This window comes from Mus caroli, unplaced genomic scaffold (genome assembly GCF_978045245.1).
Source record: "Mus caroli unplaced genomic scaffold, Mus_caroli_1 scaffold_3, whole genome shotgun sequence".
Taxonomy (NCBI): domain Eukaryota; kingdom Metazoa; phylum Chordata; class Mammalia; order Rodentia; family Muridae; genus Mus; species Mus caroli.
Genome location: NW_028227258.1, coordinates 55,513,812 through 55,536,441, shown reverse-complemented (window position 1 = coordinate 55,536,441; position 22,630 = coordinate 55,513,812). Strand labels below are relative to the sequence as shown.

The following is a 22,630-nucleotide window of genomic DNA, read 5'->3' as shown; positions in this document are numbered from 1 at the left end:
CCAGGTCAGTTTGTGCTAGAGTGAGAGCTTGTTTCAAAACACAAACGAAACAAAACTAGGCATGGTGGCACATGCCTGTAACCCCAGTTTGTAATCCCACATTTGGGAGGTTGCAGCAGGAGGACTGCTATGAGTTTGAGTCCAGCTTGAACTACAGAATGAGATCCAGTCTTTCAAACAAACAAACTAACTAACAAACAAACAATAAAACAAAGAGTTGGGGATTTAGCTCAGTGGTAGAGCCGTGGTAATGGTTCAGCCCTTAGCACCAGAAACAAAGCAAAATAAAACAAAACCCTACTTCATAAAGAGTTCTGTATTTGGGGTGTCAACACAACATTTCTGAGGTATCTTGCAGTGTATGGATAAACAATAAATACTCATACTCAACCTGACCCCTCTAGCAGTAACGGAACATCTAAGGTGTTGGTCACTCACTAGCCAAGACTTGGTGAGGGCTCATTTGGGCTAGGAGTTAGTTTCCTTTTTAAACGTGCTCTAAGAGACCCAAGGCTCATAGAGTAGCCAGGTCTGTAATCCCAATTACTTGAAAGGCTGAGGCAGAAGGATCAGAATTCAAGGCCAGCATGTACCACTGAGTGAGATCCTGTCTCACTGGTCCAGTGATTACACTTACCCGGTGAGTGAGATTCTAGATTTAATCCCCAGCCCTGAAAAACAAAAAACAAAATCCAAAAAACCCAAACATAGCAATCCTGTGAGGTGGTTCTATCATTCTCTCCCCTTTTATCATCATCATCGTCTTTTTATTTTATTTTTTAAGGAACCTAGCAGGAGGCTGGTCTCCAAGGAAGTTGGACCCAGGCGTGTGGGCATGCAGCATTGCCTGCGGGCGGCTCTGATGCAACGCCCCCTCTTGGCCGCAGAACGCGTCGCTCTAGGTCGCTGAGGTTGCTGCGCAGCGGCACCTCGTCCCATAGAGGTTATCCACGTCCGAACACCAGGGGGCGCGAGCAACCTAGCTTTCGGGACTAGGGCGAGGCTGCCAGCCTGAAGAAGCCTGCTTGGCATTTGTGCCCAAGAGTGGCGTCAGAACCAGCGTCTTTTAATCCAGACATGCAAGTTCATCTTCCCTACCCTGCAACTCCGATGGTCAAGGGCAGATAACCTAGTTGCTGTAGGCTAGGCAGAGAACCCCGACGGGAAGAAGGCAAGCTACCATTACATGCCAATAAACTAGCCCAGGTTGTCACTTAGCAGGGTTCCATAGAGAATGACAACATTATTGTTCTTAATGTCTCTTTGGTCCAAATTCCTTTTGCTCCCTCTTGCTGTATACAGTGCAGCTATACCCCATCTATGCAAACCAAGACCTCTTTCCCTTCTGTCTGCGTGAATTGTCTTAAGTCTCTAAGCTCTCTGATCCTGCTCTCCTCTTAGGCTCTTGGACAGCCCCCACCCCAACTTATTTGAGACACCTACTATGTCTTAAGACATGCATTATTGTAAGATGTCACTTATGTGAGACTCATCTCCCCGTCAATGTGTAAACTACAGCACTTAGCACTTAATAACTATATGCTCAATAAATAAGAGGCAGATACAAAGTGGTGTGTGTGCAAGTGTGTGTGCGCGCGCGCCGCGCGCTCGCGCGTGCGTGCATGTTTCTAGATCCAGCTCAGGGTTACATAAGAGCCACCAGCAACAAACAACTGGTTTTCATCTGTATTTATTTCCTTTTAATACAGTATCTTGCTATGTAACCCAGGCTGTCCTTCAACTTGGGATCATAGACTTTTATGCTGGCACACCAAGAAGTCTCTATTGGATATGCAAATGAGGATCCACTAATGTATCATTCTTATTTTGTTCTGTGTCCTATATGTCTACAGCCAGCTGGGATTACCCAACTCCCAGAAAGGAAGAGTGAGGAATGTGGACTGATGTGGGTGCTGGGGAGTTGTTGGTGGGGGTTGGGGGGCATGAGGAGGCCCGGGGCAGGGAGCAGAGCTTTCCCATGGTGAGAATAAGGCCCACATAGAGAATGAGGGAGGGAGAGTTGCCAAGATCTGAGTTATAGCAGAAGGAAGCTGAGCCCTGAATGGGAGCCTTGTGTGTGGCCCTGTGCTGCTGACTCACCAGGCTGAGGAGAGCGAAAACATGCTAGGGATGAAGAAGGGGCCTGTTATGCCCTGCCACCACCTCCAAACCGCCCTGCCACCCCAGATTGCTTTTGGTCAGGGGCTTCCTGAGGACACCAGCTGCCCCGAGGTACAAAGAGTCCTGGAAGGCTGTGATTTAGGTGGGACAGGCAGGGGAGAGGAGATGGAACACACAGCAGGGAGCGATAAGAGATGGGGAGTTTTGAGAATGCAAAGGGGGGTGGTGGTTAAGGGACAGCGTAGGGTCTGAGTTCTGATGGAGAGAGGGGGCCAAGAGGCATCTCCTTAAGCATTTGGTGGCCCTTCCCCACAGGCAGGTGTGGCAAGTCAGAGTCTGAGCAGGGAGGGGACAGATGCTTACAGCTTCTGTGGTTTCCTGGCTCTACCTGAGGAGCAAGCTTGCCTGTGAGTGCTTCCCAGGGCTGAGGCCAGACAGAGGGGCCCAGCCTGGGAGCAAAAGCCCTCCTAGGCTTCTCATTCCTCCCCTCACCTGGCTGTCAAACCTGTTTAGAGAGGACAGGATTTTTGTGTAGCAATCAGGCTGGTGGGCAGCCTGAGGCTTATAGGCAGCCCGGGCAAGCAAGATCAAAGCCAAGCTTTGTGGGGAAGCAGGGGAGAGGACAGGGAAGGCCTTAAGGGAGTAGCCAGGACCAGGCTGACTGCTGGTCCCAGGTCAGTTCAGGAGAAGCCTAGGCAGAAGTGGTGGGCGGGGGTGGAGGGTGGGGACTACAGTTTATTGTGTGGGCTCTGCCATGGCCTGAACTTGGGTAGTCACTTGACCTTTCTAGGACTTGTTCTCATTTTTAATACAGGAGACTGACCCAGAGGTTTCCGAAGTGTCTCTCATTTGATTCCATGTGAGTAGACAAATTGTCCTTTCCTCCTCATCAAGACCCAGGGTTTTTGTTTTTCCCTGTGTCCTGTTCTCAGCTGAAGAACTGAAAATAATAATAATAACCCAGTGGACTCACTTGGGAATCTGACTGACAATCAGTTAATGTCCTAATTCCCATCATGTATTGCTGGGTTTGCTTGTTCTTGGTGCTCGGGATTTAATATCCTGAGACTTTCTTATTTGCTTGTTTGTTTTCAAGACAGAGCTTCTTGGTGTAGCCTTGGCTGTCCTGGAACTCAATATGTAGAGTACTTTTGCCTCCAACTCAGAGATGCACCTGCCTCTGCCTCCCGAGTGCTGTAGGACTGGGGATGTAGTTCTGGGGTGGAATAACCACCTAGTTTATGTTGGTCCTTAGCACCACCCAAACACATCACAACACAACTCAGCACACACCAAGCAATGGTTAGTAGCATTTCTCAATCAGGAGCAGTCCTCCCCACGACCTTGACGTGTAGCTGTGACGTTACATCTCAGCCTGGCTCTGGATCTTTGGGCAATTAATTTATTGTTTCTTAGTCACTGTATTTGTTAGGTAGGATGATCATATTCAGTAGCTATGCAGAATTAAAGGAAGTAACTCGAGTTGGCTAACTGACAAACATTCTCAAGACTATATTCCCTCCTTTACAGAGCTTAATCAGAACCAAAAGGAAGACCTTGGGCTTGGCTAGAGATTAGCTGGGGTTACAGGTTAGCTGCTTGGAAGCTAACCACACCCAGGAAGCAGAAAGGGACGTGGAGCCTGATGGAGAGAGGGAGAAACTGAGTTGCTATGCATCAGGAAGGCCATGGCCAACCCTCATGCATTTTTGATAGTTTCACTATTTACTGAATGTGCGCTGAGGTCCAAATCCAGCACTTCATGCATGCTAGACTAAGCACGTTTCCACTAAGCTGTAGCCCTAGCCCTCGCATGGTTTTGAAGCCGGGATGACCCTTCAGAGTTTTCCTTAGTTGGGACAAGGAGACAAACAGTAAACTGCAGTCAGCAGAGTTGTGGTCCCAGCATCTAGGAGGCTGAAGACAGGAAGTTGCTAGTTTTGAGAACAGAGTATGCATGATCTACAGTACAAATGTACATAGAGCACATACACCAATAGGTCCTTGGTATGAGCTGAATGCTGCAGAAATGACCTTGGAGAAGTTTTTCCCCCCTCCCTAGTAAATGTAGCTCCTATATGAGGGCAACAGCCTAGCCTAACATTCCCCGTACCTACAAGGATATTCTAGTTATCTATCATATTGAGCTAGTACAAGTTTTTATTTTGCTGTGCCGGGGGATTAAGCCCATAGCCTTGTCTGTGCTAGCATGAACAATCTCCCCCACTGAACTCTAAGCCCAGCTTGTACGACTAAGTAGGTAGCTCTCCAAGATAAGGCCTATCCTAAAATTTCAGGGGGCTGCAGAGATGGCTCAGCAGTTAAGAACGCTTGCAGCTCTTTCAGAGGACCTGAGTTCAGCATCACACCAGGTGGCTCACCATAACTTGTATCTCCAGCTCCAGGGGATTCAACGGCCTCTATGGGCACTCCATAGCTGTGGCATATGCATCGAACACAAATTTTTAAAAAAATGTACATTTTGCTTGCTGCTGCTGCTGTGTGCCTTTAATTTCAGCAGAGGCAGGTGGATTATCTATGGGCTCCAGGCCAGCCTGGTCTACAGAGTGAGTTCCAGGCCAGCCAGGGCTACACAGATAAATCCAACCTTGAAACAAAACAAAACAAAACAAAAAATTAAGTAACTTCTTGGTATCAGACATTTCTCAGGGATGTGGAGGAGAAATCCTTCCAGGCTCAGCAACAAGGACCATGGTCCCAAAAGGCAGACTTTGCTTTTCTATCCTCTGACTGAGCCACTTACAAGGCTCCAGGAGAGTGCATTTGATCCTTGACAACCACTTTTCACTACTCTTTTGCTTGGAGATTTAGTCTGTAAGGAGGGGAATGGGCAAGAGAGAACACTTCTGGGTGATGCACGTTGTAAAACAGCCCTTTCTTACCCTGCCACAGGACTGTGCTGTGGATTTGAGTCTCTTAAGCTGATCTCAACCCTTGCAGAAATTATGCATAGGTGCTTGTTGCTCTTCCTCAAGCGAGACTGGGTTTTCTGAATCTAAATCAATCATGGGGGGGATGAGGCAGAACCCCAGACAACTGCTTTGGAGACAGGAGACTTTACTGGCCTCCTAGTGAACGTTTCCGTGCCTTCTCATCCAAAGACCTGCAGAGCTTTTACAAGGAGCACTGCGCTACAGGGAAGTACGAGGGGGTATTCTTCTAAAGCATGCGCAGTAACTAGATGCCCTTTCTCTTTCCTTTGAAAGGTTCAATGATCTCCCTGTAGACTGAACTGGCCTAGGACTCAAGATCATCCTAGAATCAAGTAAATTTGTGTGTATGTGGGTTTTTTTTTCCAGCTAAACTGAGAGTACCTCGAGGGCTCGTAACAGGTCTAAACTTGTGTCTTTAATAGCTACTTTGGATTCTGGCTTTCCTTGGACCCTGAGGAAACCTGTTGTTTGAGGGGAATTAATTAAGGCCTTTGTTTTTGCTTCCTTTATCTGAAGTCTACAGGCCCTGGTTAGGTCTGATAAGGCACTTGAGTGGAGCCTGAGAGGGTTTTCTGACCTCGTTCAATCTCAATCACTTGGTTAGAGAGAGGCCCGTCTTGGCCGAATGAATCAGCAGTGGGACTGTTCCTCTGTGGTGGCGGTGATGGCTTTGTTTGTCCGAGACAGAATCTGTTATGTAGTCTAGGCAGGCTTTGAGTTTGTGGCAATCCTCCTGCCTCTGCTAGGATAACACAGATACTTTGAGAGGGAAACATTTTGATAAAGATTGCAAGTGGCTGTTTTGGACTGGGTTCCCGAGAGACCAGATTAAAAATCAAAACCACTCTCACAGAAGCTCCCACACCAAGTTAACCTGATCTGACTCACAGAGAAGCCGAGAGAACTGCCGCATTCCCAGTCTGTCGGAATCTACCAGTGTGGCTCCTTTTGGCTTTCCGCTGATCTGGTTCTGCTTTGTCTTAGTTCCTACCTTACAAGTAACTTTTAAAAATGACCAAACCATTTTCTGTTCCTTTCAGCTTTGTAACCCCCACAAAGTCTTTGCCTAAAGTATTCTAATAACTTATTCTAACATAGGCTTGATTCTACACCAACACATAGGGCCAGTGGAGATCTTTAAATTGTTTTAACTTTGACTTTGAAGTTTTGGGGGGTGTGGTGCTGGGAATTGTATTTAAGAGCTCATGCATGCTATAAGCATGCTGCCTTAAAAAAGGCTTTCTTGAGATGCACTGGCATTTTGCCTGCAAGTAAGTCTGTGTGAGGGTGTCAGGTCCCTTGAAATGAGGTTACAGATAAGCTGCAAGCTGCCATGTGGGTACTGGAAATTGAACCTAGGAACTCTGGAAGAGCAGCCAGTGCTCTTAACTGCTGAGCCATCTCTCCAGCGTCCCCCCCCCCTTCCCCACCTTAAAAAAAGCTGTGTAGCTCTGGTTTCCCTGGAACTCACTACATAGACCCACCCAGGCACTTTGAGGGAGTTAAACCCAAACTCCCAGGATTGATTCAAGGTCTACAGTAAGCAGCAGGTTTAGGGTGCGATTACAGATGCTGGCAGAAAAAGGACGAACCCACGTTAGGGCAGAGAGAAAAGTGACCACGAGACCCAGGGCTGAGGCGGTCCTTACAGAGTGAGTATGAGACCCAGGGCTGAGGCGGTCCTTACAGAGTATGAGACCCAGGGCTGAGGTGGTCCTTACAGAGTATGCTTATCCATTATCATGTTGTGCAGGGGGAGGAGGGACTAGGTTTCTTTGTGTTTGTGTGTGTGAGCTCCCAAGTGTGTATGGGTGTCCTCAGAAGCCTCACCAGATCCTTTGGAGCTGGAGTTACAAGAAGATCTGGACCTCTGTAGGGGCAGCAAGCACTTTTAACCATCTCTTTTCTAGACAGGTTTCAAAAAGCCCAGGCTAGCCTCAAACTCTTTAAGTAGCTGAAGTGACCTAGATGTCTGGATCCTTCTATTTCCACCTCCCAAGTTACAAGATTGCAGATGTGTGCCTATTTGTATGAGTAAAGAGTGCTTTTATGAACAGTGTTTCCACTGAAACTGTGGCTATTAAGGGGGAACAGATTCTATGAGACAGGTTTTGTTGGAAGGCAGTCCATAGGTGAAAAAACTGTTGGTTCTGGACTGACTGTACTTAATAGTTCTAAAAGTGTATGTAAAACAGGGTGTTATCACCCTGCTGGTGAGCCATGAGACTTTAACACACCTTCAAAGACACAAAAGAGGGTTTGAGGACAGCCTAGTGTACATACAGTCAAGTCTATAGGGAGACCCTGTCTTCAGTCTGTAGAGGGTTTTAAGTCTATTTTCTATGTGTATGAGAGTTTTGCCCTCACATATGTAAGTATATCATATGCATGCAGTTCCTGTACAGGTTAGGAGGCGGCACTGGAACCTTTGGAAATGGAATTACAGGCTTGTTAGCCACACTGTGTGCTTGGAACTGAACCTGAGTCCTCTGCAAGAGCACCAAACACTCCTAGTCACGAGCCATTTCTCCAGCCACAGCTCAGAGTTTGGATTAACTGACCCTCCTCCCTGCCCACGGTCCTGCCCTTGGTCATCGAATTTGGAGTACCAGAGATTTTCAGCAACAGGTGTGCAATCCTGCTTGTCACTTCACCTGGAGTTTTTGTACAGATCTCTTGTCCTCAACCACTTTTATCAGCTCACTAGTGATAACAGGCCACAGGAGGATCAGTATCGTTACATTCATGTCAACTCATTGCTATGGGGCTTGGTCCCCACACAGGTACTTCTCTCAATGCAACTGACATTCTGGCAAGATTTCCAGAAGCTAAGACATCTCCTTACACATGGGCAAGAAAGTCACAAAAGAACAAGGGAGGGATATGAAGCATGACTTACCAAAATGTAGTCCTTAGACCTCACCAGCCATCAATTTTAGCAGGCTTCCCAGGTTATACACAAGCACAGTAGGTTTGAGGAGCCCCAACCCACGTTGTCTCCTCCTCCTAGTAATGATACACCCATTGAGAGGCAAACAGATAGATGGACTCTCAATTTTCTCAAATAGTTTAAACATTATTTAAACTTTAAAAATGACTCCCATGGAATATTGCTCATTGCCTGCCTGATTCAGGTTTGAAAATGGGTTTCATCCCACCCCAGAGTTGTGGGTGGTACCCAGGGCTTAGCATGTCACCACAGAGCTAGCCCTAGCTCCATACCCACTAATCCAAAACCAGCATTTCAAGACACTGAAAGTGGTTTCAAGGACCACCTAGCCCTTATAAAAACCCTAAATTCTCCCCCCCTTTCTCTCTCACACAGACACACAGACCCAGACACAGAAAGAGAGGGGTGGGGGTGGGGGAAGGAGCAGGAGGGAGAGGGAGAGGGAGAGGGAGAGGGAGAGGGAGAGGGAGAGGGAGAGGGAGAGGGAGAGGGAGAGGGAGAGGGAGAGGGAGAGGGAGAGGGAGAGGGAGAGGGAGAGGGAGAGGGAGAGGGAGAGGGAGAGGGAGAGGGAAAGCAAGCGCATGCGCATGTGCAGCAGCTGCCAGAGGCTGCCATGGGAAACTGGATATAGCTGGTGTTTGCTGAATGGATTGTTAATGAGCTTACTTAAGATACATAAACATCCACACTGTTTGAACATCTTTTGTACATCAAAGGGTTTTTCAAGTACTTTCGTCCGGCTACAACTTACAATTGCAAGCATGGGGTAGCAGCGAAGGCAAGGACTAGTAAACTTTAAGGGAAGCATTAGTCATTTGTGGAATGAAAGGGCAAGGCAAGATGAGGCATTAAAACTGGAACCCATGAGTCACTGGTGGCTTCTGGTCCGGTTCCAGTGAAACCATCAACCGACTTTTGCATATAGACACATCCACTTTTCTGAAACTACAATATATAGCTCTTCTAAGATTTTCAAAAGGCCCAGAACCCTGAAAGGGTCGCAAAGTTATTAGTAGCTGGTCCAGCAAGATACGTTCATGGTACATCTGGGAAACATGTTAGAGTGGTAACCACTGCTTTCTGATTGGATTTAGGACTGGTCTTTGCAGGAGAAAATTCCATGCAAGGTACTGTATGTACATCTGGCCAAGAACTCATGGCTGGGGAGCTCGCAGGCCCTAGGGGTGATTTGCTAAGAGGACCTAGTGCTAACGTGCTACATGTATTATTCTATATGTGTAGAGCAATGCAGCTTCCAGCCCTTCTCACAAAAGCTTCTTTGTGTGGGGGTCAGTGGTTATCACAGGAACTGACAACCAGTGAGAGGACTGCAAATACATCCAAGGGACTGCTCAGTGGGGCATCTGTATTGCCCTTCTCCCAAGGTTCAGGGGACAACACAGAAGAGGAGGAACGAGTCTACGAGCCAGAGGTTAGGAAGGATGGGGACAAGGCTGTCTTCTGGACCAATGTACTCATGAACTCACAGTAGCTGTGGCTGCCTGCACGAGATCAAGCCAGCCACACTGCAGCATGGCCTCCCAAGTTCCTGCTCCTAGCTGAGTGTTAATGGCAGCTGATGGCTATTAGAGAGGAAGTGGTGACAGCTTTCCTTGGGGGTGCAGCCTGACAGGCAGACCATGCTCCAGCTGATGTCCCTGTGTCTGCATGCATGTGAGATTCCCAGTGAGTAAAAATGCAAGTTATTAAATACTAGATTATTGGAACCCCTACCCTCAGCTCTATGCTTCACAAGAAAGCCAATGTCCCAAGTTTTTGGGAGTTCTAACCTGGATGCTGCCATCGAGGCCGAGTTTTTCAAAAACTCAATCAAGTGCTCCTTATGTCACACACTCCCCTTTCTAATAAAACAAGCCCAAGACAAGACTTTTCCCCCAGACAGTTAGGATTTAACTTGTTTTAATGTAGTCTGCTATAAAAATGAAGACTTCTGCACTTGGCCTTACAAATGTTAATGACTAGTTAATGCTTGTGTTACACCGAGCACATCATTAGATTCTGCTGACCAGTAACAGCTTTTTTGATATGGTTAATAACCGAATTGTGAATCATGGAACTTTTACTTAGCGCACACACTCACAATCTACTGCAAACTGAAATACTAATCTATAATGTCTAGCTGAATTATTGGATCCATTTCAGGATTGTGCTTATTATCTCAGAAGATAGGAACTAGCAAAAATACACATTTCTTTTGCATATCCCACCCCTGTATTATACTGTAAAAGAAATATTGTTCAGTGCACCCCCCCCAAGAAATAAACTCCCTTATAGCATTTCTCTTTCTCTATATATATATCTGTCTCCAAACAGAGGAAGAGCACAACACAGCTTTTAAGATTACCATTTAAAGCAAGAGATACGGGAAGAACACTCAGGCCCTGCAGTCTCTCCTGAGGAGAAGGTTCAGCGTTTGAGCACCACTGGTCTATTCTGGCTCCGCAATGGGAGTACATTCCATGCAGGATTGCTCGGGACAGCTTCACATGTCTCCATCCTTTCAGCAGACACCTAGGACACCAGCCACACTTTCATGTGCCATGCATTTACCTTAAACATTTAAACTGTAAGCTGGAGAGTCAACAGTGTACCCTGTTGTTGACTTGCCCACCAAGATTTTACTCACCTGCCTCTCGCTCACTGACTCAATGGGTTAATAAAAATATAACTAAGAGCTATTAGCTAAATTATTAGGGGGACTTTTTGTTTTCAGCTCCGTGGTTCAAGAAGAAAATCAATGTCTAATTCCTTGTGAGTTATCTGAATGGGCCCACTGAATCCTTTGGTTTTGCAAACATGATCAGGTGTTCTCAATGATCACCCATTCTCCTTCCCAATAAACGGTTACAGTAGGCCAGGGGCTTCTGGGTAGATGCTGGCCAGAACAATTTATGTAAAGACACCAAGGCCTTCCTCTCTGTTACTCTGGATAAAAAACTGTGTAACCAGTGTCCTGAGCTGGTCTGTCGGGGGTTCTGCTTGCCAAGAACAAGACTGTTCTGTGGACTTGGTCAGATGTAGCTGACACAGTGGAGAGGCCTGGGGGTTTCTGTCTATACAAACTCACTGCAAGGGAAACAGCACAGGTTCTAGGAAGGGAGAGGCTGCAGCTTGGTAGCCTGCAAGCTAAAGTCATTTGCAGCCATGTTTGTTTAATCAGCAGCATTTAAAAAACACTTAAAATCAGAATGAGAATCTTCTTGTGGGAATCTCAATTCCATGAACGTTTAGAGAATTGGTAACCTTGATCTGCAATTTTTGCATGACAGGAGCTGGGGCTCAAAGGGGTGGCCCTATTACATGGGGCTAGGATGCTATGGCCGAGTGGATAGCACTTGAGGGGCTGTGCTGTCTCACTCACTCACATGGCTAGCTGAGTTCTGTGGCACTAGGACTACTTAATGGGCTTTCCTATGATGCTGATGATGTGAGCTTAGTTTGGGATTGTCCACTTCCTTGTCAAAAGATTTCTTTGTTGACTGACTGGCTCCAAGTCACATCTAATTGCTTTGGTAGGTAATCTTGCCATGCGATTGATTCTACTTTGTCCTTTATGCTACACTGCAAGCTCCAGAGATAACAATCGCACTAATACTTATGTGCTTCAGTGTGAGAATGCTGAACATGTAAAAGGGGTGTGTACTATACAGATACAGATATACGCCCATTTGGTTCCATAGATAGAAGTGCTGGCAGCATGGAGAGTGAATGTAACAATTTGGTAAAATCTGTATAATTCTGACTTACAGTATTACAAAGACTGACTTTTAAGTTATTGCTTTTTGATCACAGAATAAAGAGTTCATTATGTCATTTCCTATTCAAGTAAAAGCAACCAGAATCAGAAGTTCCCATGGCCGATGCTTGAGGGTGGATTTGAATGGAGACGTGACTTCACTACTCAAGAAGTGATGCAGGAAAACGGAGAATGACTTAAGTTTTCAAAAGCACGAGAAAATCAGCACCCCAACTGCTAAGTGTTCTGGAGGGTTTTTTGAGGGCTTTACAGAGCTCAGCCTGACAGAGTTCCCGCCCTTCAGAAGGATTTCCACTCTACTTATGCAAACCTCAGTTCAGAACACAAAGCTGGCATTAAACAGTCAGAGAGGATTAAAAGCAGTGTTGGTTTTTGACATTCAGATTCACAGAGGATCTCATTTGCTGCAAGAAATGCTCTGTCTTTTGTTTCTGCCGCAGAATCACATTCCCATGGCAGGCGATTTCAGGCACTTTTAAAACATGTTCATCTGGAATAAAAATCTGCACGAACCGCTTCTGCATAATTTGAAATGAGTGCTGAGTAATGAATCCTAGCTCCCCGACTGACAGCAGCACCGCCTGGTCCCCAGTCAGCTTCCCCATCGCAGCATGCTGGTGACTGCCGAGCTTGAGATGCGCTATGTCTATGAGGTCCCCTTCTAGCTTAGTACAAAGAGGTGAGTCATAAAAATCCAAAGTACTCAATTTCTACTTAAAAAAATACAAAAAGGTAAATACACTGAATGTATTATACAGATGGCTGTAGCTACTATCAAATAAATAACATGATCTGACTCCAGGGTTTAACTCTGAGCTCTTGGACCGAGTCTGATGGAATGTCAAGTGTGGAGACTCAGCCCTAGGGACTAGCTGCTGGTAGGCAAAAGTATCTCAACATCTTTGCCATTGGCCACCACGGCACTGGGGGAGCAGCTGCTGGCGAGGTCTTCTGTGGCGGCCAGGGAGGATGCCTGGGAATGAGTCTTGGTTACTGGAGTGGTGGCAGACTGCGAAGGGGTGAGGCCAGGCTTTTTGGGCGGGATTGGTGGAGGATTTCCTCTCTCAGCTCTGGGGATGGTTGGGGACTTGATTCCTGGAGAGAGGGGGCTCAGAGGGCTGGACACTTTCCCTGGAGTGGGTGAATGGCTGGTGTCACCTCTTGGGCTGGCAGTGCTGGCCAGATTTCGGTAGTCTGTCCCAAAGGGAGAACTGTTGGGAGAGACGGGCTTAATTGGCCCCTGGTTAGTGAATCTGGAGAGCACCTGAGTGACTGTGTTTCGGGCCAGCTGCTTGGCAGCAGAGTTGTCTAACAAGGTAGGGGACAGGTCCCTGGATGGAGGGCTCTGGAGACCGCTGGCTTGCTGATCCTGATCTGCCTGGGACTGAAATTTGTGCCGAGCGGCATGGAAGCGCTGGTTGATCCCTACTTGGTAGGAAGACTGGTAGCCCGGGCTGCTGACTGATGACCCCAAGAGACGCTTGGTTAGAACTGGGGAAGAGCAAGGAGATGATGTCAGAGAGGAAGAGGCTGTGCTGCTGGGAGACAGGGAGCTGCCACTGGAAGGGAGGTGACTAGGCATTGTGACTGGAGTCTCAGTTCCTACAGGACACCCACCATTCTCCACTGGTTTCTCCTGAGCCGATACTGCAGATTTCTCCCGTGGAGGCCCTTGGTTTTCTGTGCTGCTGTCTGAGGTCAACTCCCTGGTAGTCTGTATCTCTGGGTCACAGTGGCCATTAGCTTTTGCATATGAGTAAGCAGCCGTGGTGGGACCTGGAAGACCAGTGTCTGTCAGCTTGGTTATGACACTCCCGTGGCTTCTTTCTGTCTGAACACTCTCTGTTTGACAAAACACAGACACTCGCATGGGAGGCTCTGTGGCTGTGCCTCTGGACATGGTCACTGGCTCCCTGCCCTGCTCACTGGTGCTGCGGTGCTGCTGGGCTGCTTCTAGGTCTTTCACAAGCTTCTTCAGGCTCTCCATCTCCTCCTTCAGGGCGCGGGTCCGGTTCTCCTCTCGGTTCAGTTTGGCTCTCAGCTGCTCCCTTTCGATATCAAACTCAGACAGCTGCTTCTCCACCTGGGCCTCTGTCTGCAGGCCCCGCTTCCTCTCGGCTGCCAACTCTTCCTCTAGCTTGCTCGCCCGGCTCTTCTCCTTGTCCAGTTTCAGGCTCAGCTCTCCGGCCTTCTGCCCTTCCTCGGCTGCCTTGCTAGTGGCCTTCCTGCACTCGAGCACCAGCATGGACGAGAGCTGCTTGTGGCGGGTTCGCTCCTCCTCCAGCTGACTGGACAGCTTCTTTTGTTCTTTTTCAAACTTTTTCACTTGGGACTTTTCAAATTCCAGCTAGAAAAGAAAAATGCCACCACACCTCTTGATTAGAGAAGGAAAAGAGAAGGACGCACTGACAATCCCGACCCCGCAGGGTGTCCTCACTGGCTGCTCCTGGTGCGCGGTGTTAGTTTGTACAGCACGGAGCTTGGGTTAATTAGTATTTTTGAAGTATGAGAACACCCCACACACTATGATTTAATCTTTCTTGATGACTTGGGAGGCATTTGAGTTCCTAACTGCCTCAGGGTGAACAGCAGGAATATGATGCACCGTTGTGTTTTAGGTATGCGGAGAGGCCATAGAATCAGCCAAAACAAATAACAGAATACCATGTAAGATGGATCTGGGCATGGATGCTGTTGAAAATCAAACTTGAAGTTGCAGCAATCATTCTGTCTGACCTTTACAAAGAGTAACGGACGTAAATAGCTGCACTGAGACCCTGCTGTTGTTGTTTTCATTAGACAAAGTCTTACTCTGAGACTCGCTTTGAATATGAAATCCTCCTTCCAACTGGTAGGACGAGAGGCATGAACCACCATCCTCGGATCTACACAAACGTAGCCTGTTTCATTGTCTAACATTATCATACAGACTCTGAGAGGGAACGGGTGGATGAACCCTTCCAATCAGGAATTTCCAATTCGAGATACATTGATAGATGGGGAAACCAGTTCAGTAAACCATGATCATACTTAAAAACAAAAAGAATTCATGAGTGCGAGTCAAGGCTGCCCTGATCTACATGGTGAGCACACCACCACTGTATAGTACAAGAATAAACAGATGGTTGGCTCATGTCCTGTGATCTCTGTGCTGTGGAAATTATTTAATCCCAAACTGAGCTTTCTACCCTGCCTTTATCATTAGTTTCCGGATAAAAGACACACACAACCTTTATAGTTACAATAAGGCTTAACCAGGACAAACCTGGGCAGATATCTACTTTCTATGCTATTAGAATCTACTTTCCTATTGATAACTCCAACTTATTACTTACCATGTTTCATCTGGGCTGCCCAATTGGCCAGCCCTCAGGGCCACATTTTCACGGCTCTCCTAACCCATGGTGGCTCCTCCTCCATACTTTTCACCTTCTCTTTCTCGTGTTTCTCCTCTCACCCCAAATCCTGCCTATCTATTGGCATTTTTATTCACCAATCAAAAATAACTTGGGGCAAGATCACACAGTGTCACTTGGGTCTACGTGTAGACTGTGTCATCTCTGGGACAACCAGATCTTGGGGGCCCAATATTAGCATTAAAGGACAAGCAAGACCATACCTCAACACTCTACTTCAGGCGTACTGGCTTGGGACAGGCCATGCTGTTACTGTAGGTTGTGGGACAACAAAAAAGCCTGAAACTCAGAGATCTCTAAAGGATGTGCTATGAATGACAGTTCCACTGAGTGATCTATGTTTGTTTTATTTTTAAAATTATGTATACTTGTGTATGGGTGAGGGCTCTGTGCATATGAGTATAGGTCTTACTGTAGACAGGAGGAGGGATGTCAGATCTTCTGAGCTGGAGTTCCAGGAAGGTGTGAGACACCTGATGTGGATGTGAGGAACCAAATGTGGGCCCTCTGCAAGAGCAGTGCTTGCTCTTAACCCCTGGACTAATCTCCAATCCCAAGTTACCTATGTTTTTTGTTTGTTTGTTTGAAAAAAACAGACATTTGGGGAATAGCCATGATAAACACGGGCCATTCTATCTTCTCAATGAGGACTTCTAACATAATTCTGCACACTGACGTAAGCCTAAGCAGCATCTCTCTAGACAAGGCCATCCTGCTCCTCCTTCCCGGGTTACCTGCTGCGTCAGTCTCTCCCTCTCCTTCTCCAGCATGTAGGTGACATCATCTCCTTCAGCAGTGTCCTGTGCATGCCTCTGTCTTTCTTCTTCAAGGTCGAGGATCACCTGGAAAGGATTTTAAAGCATTAACTTCCAAATATCGACTCAACACTAACACTGCTCAAGAATTGAGGGCTCCAGATTAAATGAGCAAACACATGAAATCCAGCCAGGGCTGTCGAGGCACACGCCGTCGCAGCAGGGTGAAAGACATGTGAGCTATGTGCTAGAAAACAAGATGTTTACTTTTGTTGAAGTATGTGCAGAAGAATGCAAACAGAGACAAGAGAGAAACGAATTAGCTGTGGGGGTTGGGAAGGTTTGAGAACCAGCAGAATTCTGGGAAATCACAGGCGGTTTGTTCTGACTAGGGACCTGCTGGGGCGAGCCCTGTTGTGGTGGGTGGCACCACACAAGGCTGAGGTGTTCCTCTCAATGCTATCACAGGAGGCACCAAAGCTCCAGCTTGAAACTAAAGATCAAATCAAACAGAACATCCAGTGCCTTGCTTAACTAACAACACACGTCTGTACACCCAGATCATCTGGGAAAGACTCCTACTCCATCCTATGTGCAGAAGGCTCAGTTACTGGGATCTGACCTGGCGATTTTCCACAAGAATTTAACGACTTGCCCATTTATCCTACTCCATTTATCCTGGTGCTGAATGCTCTAAACCAGTTTCCAGGAAAACAAAAGCAGAAATGGACATTTCTCATGCGTTCTGCCCAGACCACACAGCATTTGACATGTGAATGTACCGTTCAGTAGCTTCTGTTTCAGAGTGGCTCAGCCTATACCTCCAGGGCTGTCAGTTACGCTGATGGTCAATTCTCAAGATGTTGGCTACTAATAATTTTAGGAATGAAGAAAGAACATTTTCTATAACACGGAACCCCACTTTAAAGTTTAACATGAAAACAAACATGGCGACACATGCCTGTCCTCTAAGTAGACAGAAGGCAGAGGCAGGAGGATTGCCATGACTGTGAAGTTAGCCTTGTCTACACAATAAGTTCGAAGCCAGCCAGAGCTATACAGATACAGGGAGATCTAGTGTCAAAAAATAATTAAATATAAATAAAACTAAAATTAAGATGTATTAGTGTACTTCCTGTTGAGCTTAAAAAAAATCTAGATTTTAAATGTAATAGAATGCCTTTTGGTTAAATGTATTATCTAGTTTGAGAGCCCTTTAAAATTACAGAAAGAAATAAAAATACTATAGAGTCTCAGAGATGAGAGACTTTAGTAGGGGAGAAAGTTTTTTCAAGGATTTATTGTATTTATTTATGCGTGAGTATGTGCGCACATGAGCGTTGTTGCCCATGGAGGCCAGAGGCACTGAATTCTATGGAGCTGGAGTTACAGGTGGTTGTGAGCTGCCTGATGTGAGTGTGTGAGCAACTAAACTCGGTCCTTTGGAAGAGCAATTAGTGCTCATCCCTGCTAAGCCATCTCTCCAGGCCCCAGACAGGAAGGTTTAAGAACATTCTGAAATGGAAAACAAGCTTGGGGAGAGGCAGTGCTTCGGTAGCAGGAATGCACCATCTCACCCTGCAGGCTGGAACCGTGGGAAGCAGGTGCTGCAGGGAGTCTCGTTCAGAGTCTGGATTTCCAAAGACCAGATAAAGAAGAGACTCTTCCTTAAACTGGGTATGAGAAGCATTATCTATCCGCAATCCCAGGGCTTGAGAGGTAAAGTCAAAAGGTCATCTTTAGCTACCCAGTGATTTAAAGCCTGAGGAGGGTAGATGAGATGGCGCGTGCATGCGTGCGTGCATGCGTGCGTGTGTGTGTGTGTGTGTGTGTGTGTGTGTCACAAATCCATGTTTCGAAACAACAGGGATAAAGCTACCCTTGTGTGTGTGTGTGTGTGTGTGTGTGTGTGTGTGTCACAAATCCATGTTTCGAAACAACAGGGATAAAGCTACCCTTGAGTGCTGGGGGCACTGGGACAGGGAGGAAGCGCCTGAGGAACCCTCCTTCCACTCAAGCACAGCGACCAGACCGTCTGCTGTGCAGATCCTAATCTTTCTGGGAGGACGAGGGCTTACAGATAATAGCCACGGCACAGCAAAGGGTAGACACGGAGTCTTCAGCGAACGTGGACTATAAGCCTACTCTACATACAGACCTCTAAGTACTGACTGATTACTGGCAAATTTAGTGCCCAGCTTGGGTAAAACACCCAAGAGCAGCTAGGTACTGCAGTTAGACACGCTGCCGTGCATGTTCTAGACGACACAGCCTGGGTCAGACACGCTGCCATGCATGTTCTAGACGACACAGCCTGGGTCAGACACATTGCCACAAATGAAACATTTGGGCTAGACTCCTTTTGGACACAGGCAATGTTTAGATTTTGACTAAAAGTATAAAAAATACACTTTCCATAAAAATGCATACACTTCTGATATTTTATATATTTCAGGGGCCTTGTGGGTCATGCATGACCTACCCATGATTAAGGACTTATCCTCTGGACTCAGTGAAGAGAAACAAAGGCTGACAGACAAGAAAACCCAGCTCAGGGGCAACTTACCAGATGTGGCTTTAGCAGAGAGCTCCCGTGGAGATAACCATGAGAACAAACTAATGTCTACTGAATTTGCTGACGTCATCTCCCTGATTAAAATGTCTCCTACAAGCCACGATCGGTTGATGCCTGCCCCTTGTAGGTCCAAATCTAAATAGCTAGCTTTTAAAAATGCAGATGCTTGTCAAACCTTGCCTATAGGCAAGAACAAGCTGGAGAGGTACTGCACACAATGGAGTTCTCAAACCTGAAACTGCAGGGAGCACAGGTTTGCCCTGCACTCCAGTGTAGAGAAGACTTAAAGGCAAGCCATCCCAGAAGCTGTTTACAGCCTTACACCTTGTAATGAAACCAGAAACCAGAATGAGTGGAAACAATCTCATGCTTGCATGGTTAGTACCAGGTGGATTTATACTCCCTCTCTTCCCTAAATACCTGTTAATCTTTTTATTTATCACTTAAATAAGCAAACAGTGAATGCTCTGTTCAGCTTCAAGCATGGTTAAACACCAGCTTGCCACTAAAGTTTGGAAGACTGAGATTTTGGAAAAAAAAATGGCACCAAGTATTTTGGAGTGACTCATTACAGATGAATGTCATCTTTAGTAATGTCTGGACCTGTGCAATGACCCGTTTCCCTTTGTGCCTGGACTCCTGTGTAACTGAAGAATCTGATACCCATGAGCTCCCCAGCCCTCTCCAATGCCCTCGAACACTGGTGGCTGAGGCAAGTCCCCTACGGATTTCCGAAGCCCAGCCTGGCTCTGGGCAAGCCTACCTTGCGGTGCCTGCTCTCGGCTGCGGCCAGCTGGGATAGCATGCGCTCCTGCATGTTCTTGCACTGCTTCATCACCGCCTTGAGGACAGAGAGGGGGTTTGTGCACACTGGCTGCTTCTCACTATCATTTTTCTCCTTCAGTGTTTCAAAATCTCTCTGAAGAGCCATTAGAGGGTCACTGATGTTGTATTTTCCATAGCGTTCTTCAATGAAAGTATCTCTGTGTTGGGCCTGAGAATAAGAAAAAACAAACAAAACCCCAAACCATTAAAGAGAGGAATGTGCTACAATACCAAAGGTGGTAGCATTAGTGTAAACCTGACTACAAATCAGGAGATACCAGGAGGTGGTGCCTTGCAGTAATATGAACACTGACCCAGTATTAGACGTGATCTAGAGCAGGTTCGGCCATATTAACGTGGGTCTATTTTATAGCCTTATAAAGTAGCACTAATCATCTCCACTTTGCAAACAGAGAAATCATTAAAGAGAGGCTGACTACTCAGCTAGCCGACTGTCAGAACAGGTACTTAAACCCAGCGAGCACGGCTCTGCAAGTCCCGAGTCTTTTTTGTTTGTTTGTTTGTTTTTCAAGACAGGGTTTCTCTGTGTAGCCCTGGCTGTCCTGGAGCTCACTCTGTAGACCAGGCTGGCCTTGAACTCAGAAATCCACCTGCCTCTGCCTCCCAAGTGCTGGGATGAAAGGCGTGCGCCACCACTCCCCGGCTTGGAAGTCCCAAGTCTTAAAGCAGCAAACCCAGTGCCTCCACTTGTCTGTCTGTGTTACCTGCAGGCTTATCTTATCTTTCTCCTGTGTGGCATTTGCATTCTTAAAGTGTTAAGCATGACGATGACTTTATCAGTTTATATACTTAACAACAAACCAGGTGCCAGCAAGTATGGACAGAGGAGAATTCAGGACTCCTTGTGATCTGTACAGAGAGAACTTGAGTTCACAGCTGATGGGTTAAGAGTGGGTAGGTAGATATAATGCCAGCCATACACAAAAACCCCTTCTACCCCCGCCAAATTCAACCCCTGCCCCTCCTTCTCAATCTCTGATCACCCTCTCCGTTCCTTAGTCTTTTCTGTTTCCCCTGGCAACCAGGTATCTAAGGATCAACAAATGTTTGGAAAGACTTCAGTTTCCTTCTTGTCTTACCTCTGCTAGGAAAGCTTTAGGAATGACATGATATGAGCAACAAGTACCTCATGTCTGTAAACAGAGTGGCATGAGCAGTTTCTACACAGGCTAGGCATGGGGGCATATGCTTTTATGCTCCAGTACTCAGGAGGCAGAGGCAGCTGGATCTCTGTGAGTCTGAGGCAAGCCTGAGCAACATTCTGAGACCCTATCTCAAAACAACTAACAAACAATGATGAAAGCCCCAACGCTGGCCATGGTGGTACAAGCCCACCAGTCCTGCAGGAGAGGCTGAGATGGGGAGAATCTAAATTGAGGTCAGTGTGGGCTGTGTAGTGAGAGCCTGCCTTAAAACACACGCTTTCCATTTGATTTCTGGTTTGACCTACAGTCATCCTATCACCAGATGACTGGAGCAGTTTGAGGATATTTACCCAATAGACACAGACATTGTAAGTGCAAATATTCTTCTTTCTTTTTAAAAATCCCTATGTGTACTGGAGTATGGAGGAGGCCCTTGGCTGGGGAGGAGGCTAGACTGACAGACATGAGCCACCATACTTGGCCTCTTTCCTGGAGTCCCTTACAGCCCTTGCTCTTCTGATAAAGCCAACCCTGTACCACTAGCGTAGTAAATGCTACTATCACCAAGATTGGTTCTGTAGCTCAAAAGAGATAGATTAAGCTAGAGTCTTTTTAAATTAGTGTTAATGATCTTTTCTTTTCAAAACACTGAGGAGTTGGGATTTCAAGCAGAAGCTGGGACGATGACTCTGGCCACGGAACAACTGGTGACTCGGATGTTAGTTTTGCCAAGAAGCTGCCTGTCGGGTTTGAGTGTAGAGTTAACCAGTCCTAAAACTTGACTTTAAAAAACCACACGGCGATTATCTTGTGTGACAGTTAGTATCAGAGTCCCAAGCAAGAGTAGCCTTAGCCTGAAAACAGTTGTTAGGCTGTCTTGTGATACTTCCGAGTGATCCCATAGTCACCTGCATGGTTAATTACAATCCACACCAATACACGGTTTCACCACAGATGAAAGGGAGCTGTGGGCAGACTAAAAGGCTCTGGTCACACAGCAATTCCACCACGGGGCCAAGCACAGACAAGGTCATCTCGAAGGCTATACTTATGATACTAAACACCAGAAAAATGGGAGAAATTCGTTTTTCAACCAATTTATGGGCTACATGTTTAACTGTAAATAACAGTGATAAGCAAAACCAAATGCTAAAATGTAATGAGAATAACTGTTGTGGGGGTATGTGCTGGCTACCTGTGCTGCATAACAAGCAGCAACGCCAGCAGCTTAAATAATCCTTATTTTATCTCATGTGGCATCTGATGGTCAGGAATCTAGGATGAGGGGTTAGCTGGGTAGTTCTAGATTGGGACCTCATGAGGGTCTATTCTAATCACCACGGCTTATGTGCTGGCTTCCCACAGCATACAGTGTTCAGGTTATCAAGACCAACATCTCAGGTGTGCAGCCCAACCTTAGAACACTCCAGATTCGACCACACAGCTCACTGAGACTGGCCACAGTCAAGGAATGAGATATGCTGCCACTAACATTATATTACAGGGTAAAATAGCATTAATATTTTAATGATTTGTACCTATTAAAAATGTACATGAGGGCCGGGCGTGGTGGCGAACGCCTTTAATCCCAGCACTTGGGAGGCAGAGGCAGGCGGATTTCTGAGTTCAAGGCCAGCCTGGTCTACAGAGTGAGTTCCAGGACAGCCACGACTACACAGAGAAACCCTGTCTCGAAAAACCAAAAAAAAAAGAAAAAAAAAAAATGTACATGAGAGGGCTGGTGAGATGGCTCAGTGGGTAAGAGCACCCGACTGCTCTTCCAAAGGTCCAGAGTTCAAATCCCAGCAACCACATGGTGGCTCACAACCATCTGTAATGAGATCTGGTGCCCTCTTCTGGAGTGTCTGAAGACAGCTACAGTGTACTTACATATAATAAATAAATAAATCTTTTTAAAAAAAAATGTACATGAGAGGCCAAAGCTTAAACCAATCAATTTCGTATGTTAGCATTTTTGCTTCTGGGACAATATAAACTTCAGCTGAATAGAAATTTCTACAGTGCCAGAAAACATGTTGGTCTTTAATTTCAGAGAAAAGAAAAATACTGGCTTGCTAAACAGACTGACG

General features: G+C 46.5%; 1 protein-coding gene across 3 annotated transcripts in view; it reads right to left on the bottom strand.

Annotated features, from left to right (window-relative positions):
- Positions 1-9,928: 9,928 nt before the first annotated feature.
- Cttnbp2nl (CTTNBP2 N-terminal like) overlaps positions 9,929-22,630 on the bottom strand; it is a 49,638-nt gene continuing 36,936 nt past the window's right edge. For all 3 annotated transcript variants that reach the window (XM_021158839.2, XM_021158838.1, XM_085835593.1), the window contains exons 4-6: positions 19,313-19,543; positions 15,954-16,061; positions 9,929-14,150 (exon numbers count right to left, since the gene is read on the bottom strand). In XM_021158839.2, the coding sequence (XP_021014498.1) occupies positions 12,672-14,150; positions 15,954-16,061; positions 19,313-19,543 (1,818 nt within the window). In that variant the 3' untranslated portion in view covers positions 9,929-12,671. The remainder of the gene's footprint in view (positions 14,151-15,953; positions 16,062-19,312; positions 19,544-22,630) is intronic.